Below are 24,428 nucleotides of genomic sequence, written 5' to 3'. Positions count from 1 at the left end.
CCTGACAAATTGTCAACATTGTCCATAATCCCACTGGCTGATGATGAAATGAGTCATAAACTAAGAATTTGTTCCATTAACATTTAACTCAGTGAGTCATAACCATGTACCATGCGGATGTGTCCATTCATCAACGCACTTATTGCACATAATGACTTTTTTCTTCCCTGTATTCACACGCAATCTGGCTGGAGTTTCCTACTGAGACGTGTGTCCCAGGTCTGATGTTTCGGTTTTACCTTTGTTACAGACCAGTCGGAGGATAGTGACCAAACCAAGTTGGTAGTTGGAGTTGTGGTCGGTCTCCTCATCGCCACTATGATTATAGGCCTGGCATACTGGGTCTACATGAAGAAGTCCAAGTAAGAAGTCAACAGTGAACCTTTTGAAAAATGTTAATTGTATTATATGATAATGATGCTAATCTTCATAAAATTCTTGAATTCACTACTTCACTTTTGCAATGGTCCTGACATGTTGCCCAGTGAGCTAATATCACCTGTTTTGTTTACATTTATCTGGGCCTCCTGTCATTATATTCACAGCCTCCATTTTCTTTATGCAATATGACAATTTTCCACTATTAAACCGACCAGTTATATTTTCACTATTCAATAACAGTTGTACTGACTCAGTTTACACTATATGTTATTGTTTTGTTTTTATTTTTTTAGAGGTACTGAACAAATCAAGCTTTATTATTTGATTAGTTTAGGTGCGGCATGGTTAAAGTATTAAGCGATAAATGTTATTTTGTACACTGTGTGTGCAGCTAAAAACACATGTACACATGAGGAGTATAAATGTATAGTTAAGCACAGAACATGAAGCAGTCTTATATTTTCCAAATTTAGGGAATTAGCTCTTGATCATGAACACATACTGTAACTTGCTAACATTAAGTAAGTGCTTAATGGCAGTACAGGGATATATGCCTCTCCCATTTAATGTAAGTGGACAATGTATTTTAGTTATTATTCTACACAGTGTAGTATAGACAACACACCATCATAAAATGTACAGTTGACTGTAAAGGGAAGAATTATCAACATGTTTTATTCTAAACAGGCAAGGCAGCTGGAAGACCGGTGAAAAGGAGAACGGGTCTTCTGAGGAGGAGAAAAAACTGGAGGAGAAAGTGGAGGAGAACAGCCAAAAAGCTGAGGTGTAAAGAAACGGCAAACATCCTTTGGGAATGTGAAAGGTAGGCAACAAAACATTTCCATCATGTGCTGAAATAAACATTTACAAAGTAATTCTCTTTCAAATGACATTGTTTAAATTTCTTATTTTCTTTCCAGTGAGAACATGGAACTTTTGCACATTTCTCTCCACCTCTGTCTTTGGGAAAAAAAAAAAAAAAAAAAAAGCGTGTACATTGGGATGAAGATGGTTTGGATGGATTTGGTTTCAGGGAGAATTTTACTAAACAGCATATCCAAACACCCCCCGAGCCCCTCGACCTCTCACCCCGCCATTCCTAAAAAAAAAAAAGAAGAAAAAAAAAAAGAAATGAATGGATACTGTATGTGATATACATAACTCTTCTGCACTACTGATACATGTGTAAACTTGTCTACTATTAGGGTTCATGTTAGTTAGAATGCATTTTGGGAAACTGAGAAAATTCAAGTCTTTTTGGTTTTGTTAGTTGACGCAGGTAAAATTACTACTAGACCAGTTTGCCTTCGCTGTTAAGGATGTGTAGGCCTGCATTAGTCTATCTTTGACTCGAGGGACATCATCACCATCACGTCTTAGTTTCACAGTCATCACAGTCAAACAACCTCTGCCTTCAATATGGGTGTGCTAAATCTGTTCATACCTGAATTTTTGTTTCAGTTTGTTCGTTCAGCCATGAATAAAATATTGAAATCGAGATGAAATTCCTAAAAGGGCTAAGGGTATATTGTAATACTCGGTATTAGTTATAGATGGAAATATGATTACATGTTGCATTGCAGGAAATAGGTGATGTGAGTTTCTTTGGTGTTACATGCTTTTCTTGTTCTTTGATCGTGTGTACCTCCTGGAGAGAAAAATTACATTTTTTTGCTCTCTCTCTCTTTTTTTGAAAAAAAATGTACTGTACATTCAACATAACCACTGTATTTCACAAGCACGTAGATTATTGAGAGAATGTATGTGCATAATTCAACTCATTTTACTGGCTTTAGTTTGGCTGCACAGATTGTTTTACGTAAACCTGTTTTCATGCTTTTCCCCAAGAGAATGTGTTTGAGCCTGTAGTAATGAAAGGATACTTTAGTTTACCTGTCAGGGGTTGTAATTGAATTCTCAATTTGTGCTCCATCAGAGTTGAGGTATGCTTGTTTATCATCTAGCCATGGCAGAATTTTGTAATCGAGGACACAGAGTGGACAGGATGTTTGTCTGAAAGTAGTCGTTATGATATGTTTGCCTTCTATTGCAAATCTACCTGTAATTGCTTCAGTTTGTGATGTGCACTAGGGTTCTTTTTTTTTTTCATGTCAAATTTGTGTAGAATACGACGGAATACACGCAGCTGTACATGTCACAATTTTGGTCTTTTATGAGCATTTCCTGAATCTGAAAATGTATCAAGACCAGGATGTAATTGTGAAATATGTGGTTTTAATTTTCTTTTTGCTATTTATATTGAACAAGAATAAATGTCCTGGTAGGCAAATTCAATAATTGACACAGAATTCACATCTTGGATTTAAACCATAGATAAATTGCTTGCAGACTTTACAAAAATGTAATTAAGTTCTGAGTCATCAGTGGGTTGTTCAGCGTCTGGTTGAATAATAGATTCAGCATGTTGTAATCTCAGACCTCCAAGCTGCTGTCTACCTTATGTAAAACCATCAAATTGGAAGAATGACCAAAGAAAGTGAACGTTGCCATGCAAGTATTGTAAATATCTGATGTTTGTTTTTGTACTTTTGTTTAAAATAAAGTGTACATTTGGAAAAGTTACGTCCACTGAATATTAATTATGTTGTTACAGTTTTCATGCCTTTCAACTGAGCATCTTTTGAAATAAAGAGCAACATGGTTCCAATTTTTTTTTTTTTCACTTGTAGAGATGCAGAGAACATCTGGAATAATGGTGCAGAATGACTATAATGATTTGTTGTACAGTAATTTTTGCAAAACTATGAATACTTTAGAAAAAAAACCCACAACAGAGTAGTATCTTTTGCTTTTACTTTAAGTACAATTTTGAATGCAGCGTTTTGACACTGTGCTATAGCTACTTATGCTAAAGTAAAGGACAATGGCAAAACAATATCTTTAGAGTCTATTTTGACTCTAATTTGTATTGGTGCCCCTCAGGGGTTTTAATATTATGTCACAGTGCACAACACGATGAAAACACCATTAAATTTACTGAGTGGAAAAGGTCTGTGAGCACATACATGTACGGAAAAGACAAGAGTGTTGGATTTCACTGGTTCTGCATTTTGAGCCATAAAGGCCTACAAGGACATGGCCCATGCCATTAAGTTAAAGATATCCTGAATATTTAAAAACAACAAACAAACTATTTTCTACATCAACTGGAAGCATAAATTTACTTTTGCACACAATCTAATCACAGGAAATGCAAGGTCATTTACAGGTCACTAGTGTGCTCAGTCCCTTGACCCTGTGGCTAATCATATGCACTGGCACAGTGCATATGATAAGTCATTATCTTTAACCAGCTTCCAATTAGCCAGTTGTTACTTGTGTCACTGTGGCCAATCAAGTGTACAAAAAGAAATGTAGGCGTCGGCATATAAAATGCCGACCAACCAAAATGAGCTTCTGCTGCCATCCTGTGGCCAAAGAGTATACTGTGACAAACAGTGGTGGAATTAGGGAAAAATCTATTAGATGTTTTTACTTTTTATTCTGGGCACAGAGACTCCACTGAAGGTGGAACACATAAGCTACACAATGGAAATTTTATTAAAACTTGGAGGATATGAGGATACATCACAACTAAACTTTAGGACTCGTGGGGCTTGTCACCAAATCTGCTTTTTAATCATTTCAAAACTACAGCTAAAGTGTGGCTATTCCTCTGACACAAAGAGTCTAATGAACACTTTTATATCCAGCAGATTAGATTATCTCAATGATCTCTGGTGTACTCAAAAAACATGATCAGAATTGATTCATCAATCTGCTACTGACTGGGCCTGGAAGGAGTGAACATTTAACACATTTTAAAGTCCTTACATGCAAAAGTGTTTTAGTTGTTCCAAAGCGCAGGACAAAAACCTTTGGTGAGGTTGCTTTTATGTTTTATGCTATGTGTTGATATCTTGAAACGTAAACTTAAAACCTGCTTCTTGAACCCACCTCGAGTTAGAATGTTTAAAGGCTGTTATTTACTTTATTTAATCATTGATTATATTGTCTTGATGTTTTAAAATGTTTTACTCCCTTTTATCTATTTTATTTGTTATTGTCATTTATCTGTTTTATTGTTTTATGAATCTATTTTTATCTACTCTATTGAGTTTATTATTAAATTTTCAACATTTTCATTTCTTATGCGCATAAGTCTCAGAATATTTTACTGTTTGTTTCTGTCATTATCAGCTTGTGATCCATCTGTAAAGCACTGAATTGCACTAACTTGTAGGAAAGGTGCTATGTAAATAAAGTTTAATTGCCTGAATGATATAATGAAGTGGAGCCAGGTGACTTGTTAACACAAAGGAAATTTTATTTATTGTGTATGTGTATGTATTGTGTTTATCAGTAGCATCTCTCTTTATGATGGGAAAAAAAAGTTCTGAGGCGTGCAAATGACTGGAAAAGTCACTGCAACAAATTTACATTTATGTTGAGGATGATGGATGTTCATAGAGTACAGCCAAATGTATGAAGTGTTTGATTGATTTGGATTACTTGAGCAACTTGTGAGCAACAATGGCTGTGAACAACACTCTGTGGATGCACCGATCATATAGTTAGCCAACATACACATTGATACTGATCCAGTCTCAGTATTGGATTGTGTAACACTAATAAAATGGCAGCTATGCACCATCTTAACAATGGGCCAAAATAGCTAATTTTACTTTATGAAACCTCTTAGAGACCTAAAGCAATAAAAACAGCAACATACATTATCTGATTACAAATAAATCAGGATGGACAGTTCGCCATTAACAGCACATCTTTAGGAGTAAAACCAGCACTATGTTTGGCAGGTTAATTTCTGAATACAGTCTTTATATTTTATTAAAGCGTATAAAACAGTTATGTCCATTCCTTTCTCTATCAGTGTTGAAATTCAACAGACAGTCTTATGTGACTGTGGCAGGGACAGAAAGTCTTCATGTTGTCCACAGCACTTTGGATACAGAATTAGGCATCAAAGTATAGTAGATAGTTTGCAACTGATAGAGGTAGCATCAACATGCAATAGGCAAATACATTTTCAATTATATTTTTCCAAAACACAGTTGCAGTGATGTTTTGTAAATGTCCAGCCACTCAATGGTTTGAATGATAAATGATAAATTGATTATAATTGATGATAAATGTCCCTACACCTAACAAATAAGTTAGTCAAGTTAGTCACAAGTCATCAGTTGACAGTTTCACTTTCCAGATCACATAAGTCATGCTTGTATATTACCTGAACCTTGTGTGACTGGAGGCTTTGGGAAAATAACGAAAGGTAAGTATCGTTCTGTATAAGTCATGTACATGAAGTGTAGATTACCTGCACGTCCCTGCTATAAATGCCATGTGGTAGCCCACATCTGGCCTCTCAGAATCTTCTAGCCCTGAAAAGTTTCAGAGTGACCAGCATGAGTCATTCAGGTATTAACAGAACTATAGTTGCCTTTGCAGCTCCATTCTTTTCATTCCTTCCTGACTGAACAAAGTGGATGACTCTTTCCTGTAGTGTCACAAGGAACCAATAACCACCTACTGGTCAACCTGTAGAAGCCAATGGCAGAATGGTTGACGCTAGCATGGATCCAGAAGCCACATTATGGTGGTAGAACCTCAAAAATGTGCAAAGCGCTGTCCAGAACGCTGCTGCACAGATTTCCTGTTGTGACATCCCTCTCATTACCACCCAGGACGTGGCAACACCCCTTGTCAAGGGAAAGAAAACATCTGAGGGGACAAGTTTACTTGCTACCTCATTAGCCTGTTTGATTGTCTCAACAATCCAATGGGAAAGCCTCTGTTAAGACAGTGCCTGTCCCTTGGTCTTTCCACTGTAGCACACAAACAGTTGCTCCGAGCAACTAAAGCTCTGTTTTACTTCAATGTATAGTCGCAATGCCCGGACTGGACACATCAAACTTACTCTCTCCCCCAGCTTTGATCTAAAAGGTGTGGCATGCTTCCAATTCTATGGCTTTATTAATATGGCTGGGGGAGACAAAGAGATATTGACCACAGTGACACCCCCCCAACCGTCTGCCTTCCATTGCAGGCACGTAGGAATGATAGAAAGGGCATGGAGTTCACTCACACACTTGGCTGTTGTTCTGCCAACAGAAAACCAGTTTTCATTGATGTCTCCTGTCATGGCTCAGGCTGTGAATTAGTTTGTCTCTCCCTTCCCTTGTGTTTCCCTGTGTCTTCCCTGTTCTCCCTTGTGTCTCCTCCTCCCCTGTTTGTCTGTGTGTGTGTGTGTGTGTGTGTGTGTGTGTGTGTGTGTGTGTGTGTGTGTGTGTGTTGTCTGTATGTCTAGCTCTTCTGGCTCCTGGCATTCCTACACACCTGATGGCAATCTACTCATCTCCAATGGCTCCAGTATGCCAGCTCACCCTTCACTCCTCACTAGATTGTTCAGCCTGCTGCAGTGGTAGCAACTCTCTACGCCTCCTAGAATTTACATGAGTTATCGCTGTTTTCCCTCGTGCTCCTTGCTCCTCACCTGTTAAAGTACAACCTCAGACCTCTATCTTCAGCCAGACGCCACCTCACCACCTCCCCAAACAGCCAGCCTGTCTGCCTCCACCCTCACCCTTCACCACCCTTCAACCACCTTCAACAATTTACCTAATAAATACCTTGTGAACACTTCAACTGGGTCCTGTGTCTGCATCTGGATCCAAACATTACCATCACGTCACACCTCCCTTAAAGTCCCTCCAGGTATATGTTCAACGGGTGATTTGCTCAAGGCCTGCAGGACCAGTAGCATGTTCCAGGTACCCTCCCGGCACCAAGCAGAAACTGTGCCACCCTGTAATGCATGGCAAATGGCCTGCCAACAATATGGCTATGGTTCAGTGATATAGCTGCCACATGAACCATTGAGGTTGAAGCTTCAAAAAGACCCTGCAAATACTGCAATATGTCTTGCAGAGGGCAGGAGACCGTGTATAACACCCTGTCCCTGCACCACGCGGAAAATGTAGCCCAACAGTGTTTATACATTGTCCTTGTAGAAAGAGCCTGTGCACTCCGCAAGGTCTCACAAACTGAGGGCTCAAGCCCATTCAGGAGTGGCTGATCCCTCTTAATGGTCATACCTTGAGCTGAAGGGGGCTCAGAAACAGGTGCCAAACCTTCCCATCCAACTGGGACAGGAGGTCCATCCTCACTGGGAGATACTAAGATTCTTTGTCCAATAGACTGATGAGTGTGGATAAACAAATGCTCAATTGCCAGTTGGGCGCGCCCTCAGGACTTTGTTATCTGACAGCTTCACCCTTTGGAGAGTGGGCATTATCAGAGGAATCGGATGGAATGCTTAAATGAGACCTCTCAACCAGGTGTTGGCAAGAACGTCTATCATAAGTGATTCGTCCGCTGTGTTGGGTGCAATGAGCTCTTCTCTCAATTTAGACAAATTCCTGATGCGTCGATATGAGGAAGGACCTTGTATGTATCTTGTTCTGCCTCCTGGAATGAGGGGGCACAAATAAGCCAATTGTTGAGGTAAGGGAGAATCTTTTCTCCCTTCAGGCACAGTGATGTTGCTGTAAAAGTGCGAGGAGCAAGGGACAAACCCAATGGAAGGTGGGCAAACTGATAGGCTTGACTTTGAAAGTCAAAGCGGAGAGACTTCCTGTGATCTGGGTGAATAGGAATGTCTTCAGGTCTATGAAATTAACCACTCTCCTGGAGTGATAGTCTGAATGAAGTCATTTATACAGGGCATCCAATATGGAAGGACCTTCAAATAAATGTTCAACCTCCTTAGGCCTAGTACAGGCCTGAGAGAATTGTCTCTCTTTGGTATGTGGAAATACATGAGTAAAACCCATCATTCTGTGTACATGGGTGTACTAATGTGATGGTCTTTTTGCCTGGGAGTGTGGCAGTCTCCTGCAACAAACACAGGGCATTTATGAGTCGGTGACCGAAGTAACCTTGACCCCTGTGGGTGGTCGGGGCCAGTGGTGGAAGTGCAACCTGAACCCCTGGGATATGGGCTGGTCCATTTTCAAAACCCATGCATCTTCGGAATTGGTTGCCCAGTAATCCAGCTGTGAAAATCTGCTCACCGACAACTCAGAGCCCTCAACTTGCGCCCCTGTACCCACTGGGACTGATGATGTTGAGGTTGTTCCCTTCTGGGCTGAAGCCGACTAGCGGCGGGTCCCGTGCCCTGATGACCCCAGGCATCCAAAGCCTGGCTTGACTGCTTCCTGCACTCGAATGTTCTTCCTGCCTCCGGCCCAAACAACTAGCCTGGCACAACAGGAAGCTCATGCAGAGTATTCCTACAATCGTCAGATATAGGCGCCTGAGCTAGCCACACCTGATGTCGTGTCACAGTGATGGTGGACATTAAGCGGCCAAGTTCCCTGGACATCAACCCAAAGGCATGAAGTGCCGTGTTGTTTGTGTCTGTTAACTCTCTCCCTTCGTACACGTCATTCTGGATGACTACAGGAGTCCGCTGCCATCCTGTCCAATCTAAGCATGGGCTGCACACAGCGTTGAGAATTCTCCAAACTGTCCTTAGCTTCCGCACTTGCAAGCCCCCCCCAATCCAAGTAAGAACTGCAGCTGGCCGCAGATGCGATTGTATCTTCCAGCAAACTTACCTGTATAATTTAATGCAACTAGACAAACGATAAACTAGTCCGTCAGGCAAAACCCACCTGCTACTATCCTGCCCGAAATGCACTGGCTGCCAGGCAATCCAAGTGAGAACTGCGGCTGGCCATAGATGGGATTGCTGTAAAAATAAACAGTGTTGTTTGGAACACAACAAAGTTTATGTGAAGAATACTTGTGATAAATAGCTATAAATTTGACTTTATAACAAAACTAATGTACTTTCCGCTCACTAAAATGAGCATGTACTTATTTCTAATACTGCACTGGCATATTGTTTTTGGTCAAGTCAGTCTTAGATCAATAGTCATGTGCCCATATATGATATATGTTTGTCTTGCTGTAATCATTCCTCCTGGTCAAAGTAAGTGATATGAGACAAAATCCACAGTCCTCTCTATGTACAAAAATTCCAAATTTATCTGAGGGTTATGTGATGTTTCAGATATCTGAGTCAAACAGGTCCAGTGGATATTATAAGTTACAGTGGAAACACAAAATTTAACATCTGGGAATTTCATACTAAAAAGACTGCTAATATATCCACTTAATTTGTCTATGTATGACCTTGTGGCCTCATATTAACCTGAGATAAACATAGAAATTATTTTTTAAACAGAACAAGTATTGTGGATTTTGTCCTCGATCACTTACATTGGTAACACGTTAGGAAGGCATCTCTTAATGGTCAGTATGGACAGTATATGAATGCATCAATTAGTTTTAAAAATAATAATAATAATTATTATCATTATCATTATCATTATAATGATAATAATAATATAATAATAATAAACATACATACATTCACATTGTCACATTCCCATCTCGGTCTCCGTCCAACTGATTTCAAATAATGGATACAAATAGTTGATCACTTTCTTCTAGTTGTATCACATCATGCAGCTTATTGTGGTTTCATTTGTTCAGGTTTTGGGATATCTGTGTTGGATTTCTGCTTCCACCCCAGATGGAGGTGAATGGAATTTTGTTTGTGGTGCTGACAGTGATAAAAATATATATCTAAAAAAGTTTAACAGCCACATCTTTTTTAGAGTGGGTGTCCACATTACTTTGGATAATTCTATCCTGTTCATAAATACAACTTCGCTCTCCAGGGCCTGAAATTTCTAGCTCTTAAAACCTTTTGTCTGTTTTCTCTGTTCACTAGTCAGACAGGTCCTGACTGTCTTATCCACTCATGAGACTTGTCTGACTTGTGCGACCACATGTGCTTTCCAAATATTTCTTTCCTCTGAATTCTATGACTCGACAAGTGCATTTAAATGCCAATCAAGAGTTTGCTAATTGTGATCTAGCAAAAACTTAATCTATTAGCAATAACTTAAAACATTAATTCAAACTTTCCTATGTGGAATAGCATCATTTTCAATTGATGTGGCTTAATATCATTTCTAACAGGTCACTATATTACCCACTATTCATCTTTGCATAAATAAAAAAAAGTTTAAATTTTCTAAAATCTTATTTAATGTTTAAAATGTAGTGTAACTATCAGTAAACTCACAGACATGTAAATAAAGTCATTGTATTATTGCAGTTTATGAGTTATACAGCCACAATGTGTAATACTCAATTCCCCCTTCCTGATATTCAGACCAGATACCTCAGTATAACCTCTCTTTAACTAATTGTATCATGTCATAACTTTTCCAGAAGTGTATCCCAGACTGTGAACATGTACTTAAATAAATGTATGTAAACATAGAGAGAAAGTGGAACACCCTCTGCAAAAACAAACTGTCAAATGCCCTTGTTTGACACACTGTAATCTTAAATTCATAAAATATGCCAATGAATAGTATGCCTTAAGAGCTCAAAACTGCTTTTTACACCCACAAGAAGTAATGAATACTTAATTGATAAAATACAACTATAGGAAAATTCTGGTCAATAGGCCTATGTATTTATTTTGGGAAATTTAGCTACCCATGGAAAGTATACATTTAAAAACATTCTCATAGTGGGTATTTTTTTTACAATGTATGTTCAAATGTGACTACTTTTGGGACAACAAAATAATAAATAAATAAAGACTTTAGCTTTTTGCCTCCAGAATTTTATTCCTGACAGTGCAGAGAAGGGTCTGATGCATCATTGGGAAATTATTTTAGGGTGACCGCGGATGTGTTAGGGTGTTATGACTGCATTCTATAATCCTGGCTGACTGTAAAACAAGATTGATTAAGTTATCCTTCAAATCACCAACAACAATGGCGGAATGTAGCTAAGTGCATTTATTGCAAAGTATTGTAACTCAGTACAACCTTTAATTACTTAACTGAGTATTTATGATATTTATTCAGCAGCACAAGATACTTTTATATGATAGTTTATAAGATGGTTACTATTTAAAATATTATAAATATGATGCTTTGTTATAGACTACACTACCCAATATATATTAAACAGTTAAATTAGCTCCACCTAAACCAACTACAACACTGAAGTACTGCTCATATGTTAACATATTTATTATAATGGACTAATGATATAATAGGATAACACTATGTGGCTATTCATTGGTATGAATACTTTTATTTTTTTATACTTAATCCCATATTTTCTTGCTAATACTTCAGCAAAAAGTTCAGTTTCCAAGAAATTGAATTGTGTGTTATTTCTACTTTTACCTAAATAAATTGTCATTTATTTATTTTACATAAAAAATACAAAAATATAATTATTACGCTTTTACCTATTCAGATATAGGTCTATAACTCCAAAGTAAAGAGATTATACAGGAAAGGAAGGAAACCTCTCCTATATGCAAATATGTGTAATCCACAATTATTCCTAGTTAATTACCAATTACCAATGCTTGTGCTGTTTCTTAAAAGTAAACAAAGATGATGAAATCTTCTAAATGAAAATTTTGCAGGGTGTAGTAAGATATGAATAGATAACTGAAGTAGTGAGTGCTGTCAAGTTTGTTGATACTTTTAGAGTTAAAATTTGTGGAGTTGATTATTCATGACAATGAGAAGAAGTGAGAGGAATCTACACATTTTTTTGTACTATACACAGTTTGTTAAAATGTGTTTGATGTGCGCTTGCCCATACAATATTATAGTTATTTAAATAATACAATAATACACTGAATACTTATTTCACCAATGACCAACACAGACGGAAAGGAGACATTCAGACCACCTCACTAGTTTCAAATTGTAAAAATAAACAGTCTGGTGATATACATCTATGCTGGCTGGTAGCAACAGGCCAAACAGGGTTAAAAAGACAGACAGGGACACCGCTGGAGCTGTGCGTTGTCCTGTAACTCTGGCCAGTTAGATTTTATTCGTCATTGGTACATCCGGGCACTTTATTTTTTGATTGACAGTTGCCATGGCAACAAGCTAGAGCATCGCCATTTTGTCAGGAGGGTTTTTTTCCCAGCTCAGTCTTTTCAAATGTTCTCCCTTCCCGCCGGAATAATGCTGTCAGTGGATATATATTTGACGTTTTTGGATATCGAAATGCGTCTAGTGGATCGGATTAAGAAGATCAAGAGGCCGACGTTTTAACATAGTTGAAATAATTAGGCGGCGCCGCACTAACTCAGTTGTCCGTGTCTCTGGTCCACCGGGCCGGTTCACTGCGCAGGTTTGGACCGCGCGCCATTTTGTGAAAATTGACACAAAATTCCTAACCAAAATTATCAGAGGACACGGTTTCTGTTTCATGTTTAAAATACTCTGGATTTATCCATACTGTCGTATCTGTCGAAGTGACCGACGCTGAATTTGCTAAGACAACGTAAAATTAGAATTTGGCATAACGTTTATTTAGCGGCAGCTAGAATTGTTAGCTTGAGGCTAACCTAAGAAGCTAAAGCTAGCCAGGGCAGGTAGCTAATGTTAGCTGCGTTCATTTTGTCAACTAGCTAGCCAGTTCGCTAAGGTTAGCTAGTAAGTTATGCGTGCTAGTTAACGTTAGCATGGTGCTAGTCATCAGCTGATAGTAACGTTAGTCAAAGTTGCTTCGATCGCCGATGTTGTTCATCAGAGCTTGGGATATGAAAAGCGTATTGAATCTGGCTGGCGAATTATTTTAGAGTTTGCCGGTCAGAGGACGGGGGATTGGATTTAACGTTAACATTACTCGCTAACCGTGCAGGGAGGGGAGAAGCTCAAGCTGGATAAGTTTCCTCATCATACAGGTTATTGGACTTTAAATGAAGATCGTGCCATCAGAGGTGAGCAACTGTAAACTGTTATGTTTGAAATTAGCTTTTGTTAGCTTAACGTTTCTCGTTAACGCTCTCGCAGATGTATATTATATCCAACGTGAATGGTTAACAATGATGGACGCGACAGTTAAGTTGAGAATGGTAGCTTATGGTATGGCGGCTAGCTAACATTTTGTGGCGGTGCCGACTCCGTTGAAGCCAGCATTAACATTTGCTTTCAGTCAGTAGGTCAACAGACTAATTTTGATGTTAGACGGGAACAGCTTTCCAGCTGGCCGTGAACGAGAAGGTGCAACGGATTGTGTGGGCTTTGACGGAGAGTCATGCTGGCACGGCGTTAACGTTACAGCTAACGTTAACTCTGCAATATAAGACGCTGTCATTGTACGATAGAAGCAAGTGTTGCCGTGTTAGCTAACAGCCCCGTTTGAGTCACTGTCAGTACAATGTCTAATTGTATTTATGTCAGCGATGTAGTTCGGATTTCAGAGTTATACAGTACGGAAGCTCACCTAGCTAACCTGGCTAACGCCTGGTAGCTAATTCGGCTAACCTGGCTAATGGTTAACGTTGACTTGTTGACGAACCAGCTGAATGGGCCCCACAACCCGCTGGCTGAACACAGCGTCACTAGCTAACGTTAACGTTGGATTGGTGAGAGATATGCTTGCTTGTCCCGCAGTTTTCAGGGTAACGTTAACGACGTTAGCAAGTTAACGTTAGACTGCTAACGGTAACGCAAGCCTGAATACGATTGTCATTTATACGAGGAATTGGAGGCTTACGCGAACGATATGTAGCAAGAGAGGACGCAAATTAACGCTGAATATGCTTTCTAAATTCCAACCATGACGAGATCTACCCCACCATCTGTAAGTACAGAGATACTTGGGCTCCGTCATTATATACGAACGTTAGGCTTTTAATTGTTTTGGATGGGCTACATTTGATTCAGCTTTGGGAAGGATCTAATCAGTTGGGCGTGAGAAGATGACACACAGGCTTGTTACAGAGGTCTTTAGCCATCACCTATGATATGATACGGCTACTAATGGCAAGCTAGCTGTCGTTATATTTACACCTAAATAGGCCCGTTGATGCCGTGATGAGTAGAGCCAGGAAAGGAACTGTTCATATGTCAGTACTGAAAATGAAGAATAATCAAACGTTTAGGGCAGAGTAAAGAGCTACAAGTGCGCTTGCAAAATGGCTTTGTGGTCAAATACAGCTTGAATTTTCTCAGTATGGTTAGTGATTTTTAAAATGTCACATTCGCCCTATAGTCATGTTAGTCTGATGCCAGGTATTGTATTAGTAATATGGGCTCAAACCAAACTTTTTTTAGTTCTTTGTCAATTTGCATAATCTTGTACAATAATCAATTTAGGCCAGTTGGGTTATCTATTTTAAAAAGTATATTTTAGGTCTTTAAAAACAATATATATATATAATTTAAATTATATATTGATTATGGACATGCTGAGAGGAGATCCAGTGTCATTAAGTCCACAACAATAATAATCCTGATTTGTTTTGTGAAGTGTTATGTAGTCTGTGCCTCTCTTAGTGAACTATTAAAATTCTAACAGTTAAAGAAGAGCTTCAGATCTTTTGTTTTTTGATAATTTCATTGTCTGGGTATTAACTACTTTTTAACCATTGATCCACAAGCAACTTACCTTTTTTGAATTTCAGCTTTATTTTTAAATTCCCCAAGAGTTCATACATTGACCCCCCAAGTACACTTTTTAAAGTTTTGGGGTTTCCTCTGTTCTCTTTAGTTTAGCTTAACCACTATTAAGTTAAATCCCACCAAAGATGCACAATGATAATGATCTGTTTTTATTCTTTGTAGTGGGTTGTGGTTTGCTGCTGGACTCTCCTCCCAGGATGATATGAAATTTAACAGGAGACGATGCATCCAGGTTAGCTGCTATATATTAAGCCTTAACCCTTGGTGGGAAGCGGTGCACCTAATATCTTCTTCGCATTCAGTTATTTTGCTGTTGAATCTGGCATCCAAACTCAAAAATTTTCAGCATCTCAAGTGGGTAAAAAGTCAAATAATGTTCTCTTATAATTAATATTGGTCAATACAGTATTTGATATTCCCATTAATTCAGCATGAACTTTTTATTTGATGACAGAGCTAAAAGTGATTCAAATTGATTTGACATCATTGTTTTCAGGTCTAAGCTGAACAAGCAGTAAATTAGGCACACTAGTCATCATGACAAATCAGTCTTATCATTTTAGTGCTTTAAATTTAATATATGTTCTATTTCTATTGTGATTCAAATAAATTCTTAATTTAAGGGTTATCTTATTCAGCAAAATTAAATTTACTTTATAGTTGGGTCTATCCTTGCAAGATCAGGTTTTATTAAAAAATAGATTTATATAATAAATATATTTAAGAAGGCAAAAGTATATATATATAATATCTGTATAAGTATGTAATATTTATCTGTATATGTATGTAATAGAATGAAACATTTAGTTTCTTAAAATACAGCCTTTGCTTGTGCTCTATCATCTTACAGTTTCTCTTATTTCTGTCAGTGAATGTGTATTTTTTCCTTTTGCAAAGCTGGGTCAGCTTTCTAACGCTCTCAGATGGAGTGCAGGTTTTGGGCTGTGCAGCTATTTTGCTGTCAGGCTCTTGTGTTGAAAGCAGCGTCTAAGTGTGCCAAAGTTCAATTTTATTTCTTGTTTATTTCTTGTTTTCTCATTGGAAAATGGGAGCAGCTCTGCCCTGGCAACAAAAGTAGGCTATTTGCATACTGCGTTGTGATTGGTCTGTGCATTGATGGGCTTGCCAAATCACGCTGTATCTCTGTGGTGATAGGCTATGCTAATTAGGTGCTGTTGCTGGGATTCTGAATAGTGGTTACTGTGTAGCACTGGTGAATTGTGTTGTCTGGTGAGAGATGCTGATAGCTGAACATGCTATTTAATAATTTTTTGATTCCTTCTGGCTTAAAATGAAGGATGATTCACTGTACAGTGTGGAGATGCTGTATTTTCACCCCTTTCCACTGTTAAACCTGCTGTTTTGCTCCTTTTTCTTCACAAAGGTTGATATGTTACTGCTATATTTTATTTTGTGGTTATCCTTTGATGCATTTTTATGACTTTACAGATTTAACAAAAGACACAATGTATTAACCTGGCATTTATATTAACAATGAATTAATCCCTGTTATTGTTCTCAACATCTTCTGTTAATTTTTGTCTGTTTTTAAAGAGTGAGCTTGATCATTTCAACATACATGTAAATATTACAGATGGATAATTTGCATTTTGAATATAATTTTCTTCCTAAAAGATAAACTAAGGCTTTTTCATGTTTAGGAAATTCTCACTGGTTAGATTAAGGAACAAGTAATGCCTTTTTATATTACATCTGTACAATAAGCAGCATATTTCTGTATTTATTTTATTTTTGGGCCAAAAATCTCTCATGTGGAAGAGAACATAAATCTCTGTTAGGTCAGGATTGTTACCCCTTTTCCTTCCGAGTGTGTTTTGTTGCATATAATGTTGAATTAAGTTAATATGCAACTCATAGTAGTGCTAATTTCTTCCAGGAGGAGAGACTTCAGCATGCAAACCTTCGTCCGTCCGGCTTGCGCCCTCTTTTTCTTTACACACTGCTGGTCTTCAGATGGCTGCTCCAATGCCCCATACGCACCAGCAGTACAGTGACCGCCACCAGCCAAGCACTGACCAATCTGTTACGGTCTTACCGTACAGCGACCAGACACCACAGCTCACTGCCAATCAGGTACACTAACCCTACCCTAACCCAGCTCTTGGATTTCTTTTAGTCTTAATGTGCAGTGTAAGAATTGCAATACGTAACTTCCCTTTTTTGTAGTTGTCACAAGGCAGAGTAGCTGCTTATCAAATGTTTCTTTCAGTCTAGCCATTTAACATGCAATAATGTGCAACATCTATTGTAGTAAATTCAATTCATGGCCTATAAGATTCAACAAAGACATGTGACTCAAAAAGTACTGTGCATATTGTTTGTTTATGAAATGTGATTCTCCCTTTTGATACTTCAGAGGCACATGCCCCAGTGCTTTCGTGACCCAACTTCAGCTCCCCTGAGGAAGCTCTCCATTGACCTTATCAAAACATACAAACACATCAATGAGGTTAGCTTTGTTTTGCATTAAGTACATCTGTCTATATCATCTGTTTTTTAATATTGTAAAGATAAAACTTAGACTTAACACTTAAAACTTTGAAAATTTAAGACTAATATAAAGTATCTTCAAGTGTGATCATGTGTATTATTTTGTTAATTTACAGGTGTATTATGCAAAAAAGAAGCGACGGCACCAACAGGGTCAGGGTGAAGACTCCAGTCACAAAAAAGAGAGAAAGGTCTTTAATGATGGCTATGACGATGATAACTATGACTACATCGTCAAGAATGGGGAGAAGTGGATGGACCGCTATGAGATTGATTCCTTGATAGGAAAGGGATCGTTTGGACAGGTGCTTAATTATAAATTACACACAAACATACACTTTGAGGACATGTAACAGAGGAAATTTTCTTGAAATTTGATAAACATTTTCCTCAGTATTAATAACCTTGAGATGTTTGATGCTTCTTACAGAAGATTTTTCATATGCAGTCATCAATTGAAGTGGTGATATTTAAAGTCAAACTCTTTGAATTTAATTTGAATTTTTGGGACACATTAAAATTTGCTCTTGTTGGAATCTTTAGGTTGTGAAAGCATATGACCGTGCAGAGCAGGAATGGGTTGCCATTAAGATCATCAAGAACAAGAAAGCTTTCCTCAATCAAGCCCAGATTGAAGTGCGCCTCCTAGAGCTCATGAACAAACATGATACCGAGATGAAATACTACATTGGTAATCAACTCTTGAAATTTGATTTGACAAGCTATATTAAGAATTTAGAGGGCCTTTCTTAACATGGGTACAACTTATTTCTCCACAGTTCACCTAAAGCGTCACTTCATGTTTCGGAACCACCTCTGCCTCGTGTTTGAGATGCTTTCATATAACCTGTATGACCTGCTCCGAAATACCAACTTCCGTGGCGTCTCACTCAACCTCACACGGAAGTTTGCCCAGCAGCTATGCACAGCGCTGCTCTTCCTGGCCACGCCTGAGCTCAGCATCATCCACTGTGACCTGAAGCCTGAGAACATTCTCCTCTGCAACCCCAAGAGGAGTGCCATCAAAATAGTGGACTTTGGCAGCTCATGCCAACTGGGACAAAGGGTATCTAGCTGCAGTTTTCCTTATATATCCAATAAAACTAATGTATGCAAGAATGTCGCTGAAAAGTGTGGTAGTTGTTGCTGCCTAACATTAGGTGTAATTAGTAGGTGATTCAGTTTTCAGGCAAATGGTGAGACTTGGTGTCCATGTATTTTTGTAGATATACCAATATATCCAGAGTCGCTTCTACCGTTCCCCGGAGGTGCTGCTGGGAATGCCCTATGACCTGGCCATCGACATGTGGTCCTTGGGTTGCATCTTGGTAGAGATGCACACTGGAGAACCTCTCTTCAGTGGAGCCAATGAGGTATAAGGAACTGAAACACTACTCCAATTTGTTCTGTATTGAGCTTTGAATTATATCCAAGATTGGGAAATAGGAACAGTTTTTACCTCATTTCAACCGTACATATAATGTCATGTAGACCTTTAAAGATAGGGAAGTGGAGTTAAAACAAATCACATAATTTTCAGTTGTCAAGCATTGAAATTGTGATGGTAGCCATTTACCTGAGCTGAAATGTTGTGACAGTTAGGCCATCTTAAGGACAACATTTTAGGATGTTTAACTTTACATACTGGGTGTAAAATGTATTTAGTGAAACTGTATTTTAAGTTATCTCTGCCAACAAGAGGAAGTAATTTGATTAATAAAATTTCCACAGGTGGACCAGATGAACAAAATAGTCGAAGTTCTTGGTATCCCGCCTAATCACATAATGGACCTAGCCCCAAAAGCCAGGAAGTTCTTTGAGAAGCTTTCGGATGGTACATGGAGTGTTAAGAAGACCAAAGATGGCAAAAGGGTAAGCTGTCTAAGTTGTTTTCTGAACGTAGCCTCTTACCAAAATTTGTGCTGTCATGGTAGATTGTGTGATCAAATGCAGAAGTCTTGGGTAAGTAAATCTCTTAATCTTTGTGTACTCTGCCTTAAACAGTATAAGCCTCCAGCCTCGCGGAAGCTCCACTCCATCCTCGGTGTGGAGACAGGGGGTCCAGGTGGCCGGCGGGCGGGGGAGTCTGGCCATGCTGTTGCTGACTACTTGAAGTTCAAGGACCTGATCCTCCGGATGTTGGACTATGATCCTAAGAGCCGCATCCAGCCCTACTATGCCCTGCAGCACAGCTTCTTCAAGAAGACTGCGGATGAGGGGACCAATACAAGCAGCAGCGTGTCTACAAGCCCCGCATTAGAGCAGTCCCAGTCTTCAGGAACCACCTCCAGCACCTCCTCTAGTTCAGGTAACTCCCACCTTAAAATCATGGGTAGCTGTTCACTGTCCTGCATTTAAAGTAGTGAAACACAAATATCTGTCAGTTGTTGTGTTCTAAGATAACATGAGAAATGTATTATAATATTACAATTATCTGTTCATTAAAGAGTGTTGACTCTGTGGGACTTGTCATCAATGCTTTGAAATGTAGCAAGTTATTCACAGAGAACAGTAAAACTATTAAAATCTATTTAATTGTGAAATTTCCAGACAATTCCAACGTGTTGTATGATTTAATAAACATTAGTGAATCCTATTGTAACATTTGACATATGTTATATGATGTTGTTTAGGCTGCACTTGTGACACTTTGTTTAACCCTTAGGAGGATCATCTGGGACAAGCACCAGTGGCAGAGCAAGATCAGACCCTACCCATCACCACTTGCACAGTGGAGGACACTTCGGCACGGCCATGCCTGCCATCGATGGTGACAGCCTCTGCCCACAGGTCAGTAAGTTACCTGGAGGGTTCTGAAATGTGATCTGATAGTGAGTGGAGGTATTGTTATCATAGCACATTTTTTCTCATTCAGTATGAGCACAGTGGCTTCCCCTATTATATTATTTTAAACTGTTAAAAATCCTTTCAGAACAAATCTTAAAGATTATCAATTTAATTAATAGTATTTTTTCATCTTTATTGTTTTACTGTTGATAGTCTGATTCTAATATAAGACAGGATTAACAAAAGAAATCTAAAACTGAAAAGATTCTGGCAAGTAACATTGACAAAAAAAATAGTCATGCTTCCTAAATTGAGAATTATGTGAACTTGTAAACTTTGATTTCATTAATTGTACTCAAATGAAGTCTAAGCAGTACTACCTTAAAACTATGAAAAATGCTGGTGTATTCTATAACTGACTCTTGTCATTTGCTTGACATTGACAGGCAAGACAGCCTTACCCACCCCCGCTGGTGTGGGGAGGTGGAGTTGGACCAGAGTCCGTCACTGGAGAGACACACCCAGTCCAGGAGACCACCTTCCATGTTCCCCCTCAGCACCCTAAGGCCCTGCATCCCCACTCACACACTCATCACCACCACGGGCAGATGATGGCTACACGGCCACGCCCACGCCACTACACCTCCCCGACACACAGCTCCTCGACACAGGACTCCATGGAGGTGGTTCATGGCCATCTGTCCATGACCTCCCTGTCTTCCTCTGCCTCCTCTTCCTCTACATCGTCCTCTTCCACTGGGAACCATGGCAACCAGGCCTACCAGCTCCGCCATTTGCCCGCCGGAGCCCTTGACTTTGGTCAGAATGGTGGGCTGAGCATGGGGCTAGGTGCCTTCTCGAACCCACGGCAGGAGACTGGCATGGCAGCGCACCCTGCATTCTCCATGGGCACGAACACAGGGCCTACCCACTACCTAGCGGAAGGCCACCTGGGCATGAGGCAGGGCATGGACCGGGAGGAGTCTCCAATGACTGGAGTGTGTGTGCAGCAGAGTTCTATGGCCAGCTCGTGACTGCACTGACATTTGGCTGTGTGTTCCCCCTGTGCGTCATTTTTAAGGTGGTGTTTTTTACTACAAGGTGTGTTGAGAACAAAAGCTGCTCACGTCAGAAGGGAGATATCACTGAACCGCTACTACAGAGAAAAACCTTTGTTAAAAAGTATATATGTAATTTTCATCAGTTTTTGTTTTGCAATCATTAGGCACAAAATAATACTGCGGAATAACCATAGTGAGATTGAGACATCCATCTTACCATTTCACCAGTTTCATGTAACCACCAAGTAATCACCATATGGTATTATGTGGCAAAATCTTCTAAGGAGCATTTCAGAGCGAAGTTTGAAGCTGTTTTTGCAGGTAGCTGTTGGTGATGAAATGCTTGGCGTCCTTTTTCGGTTCAAAACGTGGACTGCCTGACATTACTGTTCCACTGGTTCTTAATTATTTTGCCCTTTTTAAGTGAAATTTCACGTAAAAGCTGCTTGTAAATCCTGTAGCTTGACAATGAGGGGAAGTGTTTGCGGTGATATTTCTTGTTGTTGGTCGGTATTGTGTAACTCTGTTAAAGGGGAGCACATAGCAGTGGAGTCCCTATAGCGTGTGCTGGCCGGGTGGAGAGGAGACCCCGCAGGTGGATACTTACACCAACCGGGTCAAAGGAGAGGGAAGCACCACCCCTCAGGCCTAGAGGCCCCGTTGTCCTGCAAGCTGCAACCGGGCCCGGCACAGACGAGAGCAGCGATGGGCACGGGAGACGAAAGGATCCAGCCCAGTGAAAGGAAGGCAGTCAGTGGCTGGTTCTAGATAACTTTTGGCCTTATGACTCATGGACTTGGAATGGGATGGAGCTGGACATTATCATTTGAATTAAGATGGCTTTTCTCTATTTTTCTCTCTAGACAGCCCTTAATTCTTTAAGGAAATTAAAACAACTTAGAAAAGGTAAATAAGAATGGTAATTTGAGGCCTTTCTCGACAAAGATTACTTCTTCAGCAGGGCCCCACATAACAGGGTCTTATTGTACACAACAACCTCCTAAACATTACTTCCTTGAAAATCTTATTCACTGGTTAAGGATTTTGCAGTGGAAAGAACTATCTATTCCAGAGTCTACCCTTTTATGTTTTGTTATTTTTCCCTTTTGCATGTAGTTCCTCATCAGAACCACCTGCACAAGTCTCTCCATCCAAAACATGGAAACTGAAGAAAAAAATGAGTTAAGTGACTGCCTTTTTTCTCCTCAAATTATGCTGTGAATTTTACAAGAATTTATTTTCCCTTTGGATATGTTTTTATACCAAAGCAGTTGTTTTATAGCATATAGGTGTCTGTAACCAATAATGTAGCAGTTCACCACTTTGACGCAAAGTTTATCAAGATCTTATTTTAACGTCAATACAAACAGCTGCAATATTTTACTTTAGCAAAACTGGAGACCGTTGTTGAGACCGTTGGCTATTGTGTATTCTGGCCAGATTTGTTTGCAACGTTTTACCAAAACTGTTTCCATATTAATTGGTAGATTATTTTGGGAGTCTTTTAAAACTTTGGTATGTTAGAGAATTTGGTAGTTACTCTGCAGGCTCCGGAGTAGCAAGATAGAAGCTGATGGTTTAAAAAAAAAAAAAAAAAAAGGAGACTAATGCGTTCTATTTCTGTGTCGTCGTTTTTCTTTTGCCCCATCATACTATTTCAAAGGGTTTTGCTGCCTTTCATACATCATTTGGTCAACTTGGCTAGTTTCTGCCATGAAGCAAGACTTTATGTCATCGTCTTGGCAGGGTAAGGATAATTGTGGCAAATCGGTTTGTGTTGAATGGTATTGTTCTGATTTGGTAGGGCAGATCCCCATGATTGTTGTCCTATTCAAAGGGAAAGGGTGTCCATCAGCCCACAATCACATGCTTTGCCTAGGCAGACATGCATGTCCTCAAAACATTACAGTCAATAACCAGATTTTTTTTTTATATCAGGGAGTTTGAAGTGCTTTCTTTCTTCTGTTGCTCATTTTACCAGCTTTGAAATTAGACAGAAAAACCTGCCCACAGCCACCTTTTAAATTAAGGGCAGGCCACAGGTGATGCTGTTGTCATTTTAAAGGAGAAACCATCATAAGAAATCATGCTTGGTATTTCCACAAACACAAATGTAAAGCTACCTATATTAAGATTGGGGTTTTATCTGGATGTCAAGGTTAATTGCAAATTTGCAATCATTTTTCATACCCCGCAGAATTTGAGACATTTAGAAATTGCCAGTGGTTTTATTACTGGCACTCATACTGGTACTAAACATTCCAAAAATAAAGACTGAAAAAGAAAAAAAATTGACTGCAGTGACTCGTAAGTGTGCGCCTATTTCAGATCATGCTGATTGACCTCTTATTTAGAGCAGTTGTCATGAAATGCAGCCCCTTTTTAATAGTTGAAATAGAATTTATGTATATATTTATATTTTTTTAATAAAGGAAGTATAGAACTCACTACCTTGCTCCTGCTGGTATGTTGATTATGTTTGTCAATTTGGTGACCATTCAGTGGGCAGGAACTCCTGTTTTCTTAGTGGCAAAACCTTGCCTTTTGGCAAAGGTACTTGACTACATCAGGACAACACTATGAGGTAGGGTTTGAATCAAACAGGGAAAGCTAGATCTTCAAACCTTAATAATTTTCACAGGGTATATTGTAAGTGCATGTACATCACAAACCTTACTTTTTGGTTATATGAGAAGCACATGGTTGAAAAAAAGGTTCCATCTTTCATAAGCCTGTTCAGTTTGTGGGTTATACACAAACACGTATACTTGTTGACATATCTGAACACCCAACAGAAGTTGAAATCCTCTTATTTAATTTGGATTTATCCTTTTCATTTTTGGTTCCACATTTTTTCACTTTTTTTGTACATGCAACATGCACTATAGAATTGAACAGCATGGGGGAAAGGATAAGTCCATGTATCCACAGATTGTAAGATCTAGTCAAGACTTTGCTGTGTTTATGACAATGCCCTTTGTATTATATTAAGACAGTCTTATGTATGATATATAAAAAGAAGTTAATTGAATTGCTCTGTGTGTCTTTATTGTTCACTTACAACTCCATCTACATTGACTATTGAGTATTGACTCTTCACCCCCAGTAACATAATCATACACAATCCACAAAA

The 24,428-nt window shown here is 39.1% G+C and overlaps 2 protein-coding genes across 6 annotated transcripts in view; both read left to right on the top strand.

Moving 5' to 3' along the window:
• LOC111652151 (CD166 antigen homolog A-like) overlaps positions 1–2,964 on the top strand; it is a 38,847-nt gene extending 35,883 nt beyond the window's left edge. For both annotated transcript variants that reach the window (XM_023402318.2, XM_023402317.2), the window contains 3 exons: positions 251–362; positions 1,069–1,204; positions 1,302–2,964. In XM_023402318.2, the coding sequence (XP_023258086.1) occupies positions 251–362; positions 1,069–1,171 (215 nt within the window). In that variant the 3' untranslated portion in view covers positions 1,172–1,204; positions 1,302–2,964. The remainder of the gene's footprint in view (positions 1–250; positions 363–1,068; positions 1,205–1,301) is intronic.
• Positions 2,965–12,407: 9,443 nt separating this feature from the next.
• On the top strand, positions 12,408–24,326 carry dyrk1ab (dual-specificity tyrosine-(Y)-phosphorylation regulated kinase 1A, b). 4 transcript variants are annotated; one of them, XM_023402285.2, is made up of 12 exons: positions 12,408–13,249; positions 15,099–15,168; positions 16,834–17,030; positions 17,314–17,406; positions 17,564–17,752; positions 17,991–18,138; positions 18,227–18,513; positions 18,674–18,820; positions 19,179–19,319; positions 19,452–19,755; positions 20,113–20,237; positions 20,681–24,326. In XM_023402285.2, the coding sequence occupies exons 2-12, from the start codon at positions 15,159–15,161 to the stop codon at positions 21,266–21,268; spliced, it is 2,229 nt and encodes a 742-aa protein (XP_023258053.1). In that variant the 5' UTR covers positions 12,408–13,249; positions 15,099–15,158; the 3' UTR covers positions 21,269–24,326. The 4 variants fall into 4 exon arrangements, with proteins under 4 accessions (XP_023258053.1, XP_023258055.1, XP_087029065.1 ...); XM_087172939.1 differs by lacking the exon at positions 12,408–13,249 and adding an exon at positions 13,808–14,115; XM_023402287.2 differs by lacking the exon at positions 15,099–15,168 and having other exon boundaries at positions 12,409–13,249.
• The last annotated feature ends 102 nt before the right edge of the window (positions 24,327–24,428 follow it).

The sequence above is a fragment of the Seriola lalandi genome, unplaced genomic scaffold, assembly GCF_002814215.2.
Source record: "Seriola lalandi dorsalis isolate HSWRI2012SDOR001 ecotype SW California unplaced genomic scaffold, Sedor1 jcf7180002053927, whole genome shotgun sequence".
NCBI lineage: Eukaryota > Metazoa > Chordata > Actinopteri > Carangiformes > Carangidae > Seriola > Seriola lalandi.
The sequence above is the reverse complement of the archived record's forward strand: the minus strand, read 5'-3'. Positions and strand labels throughout refer to the sequence as shown.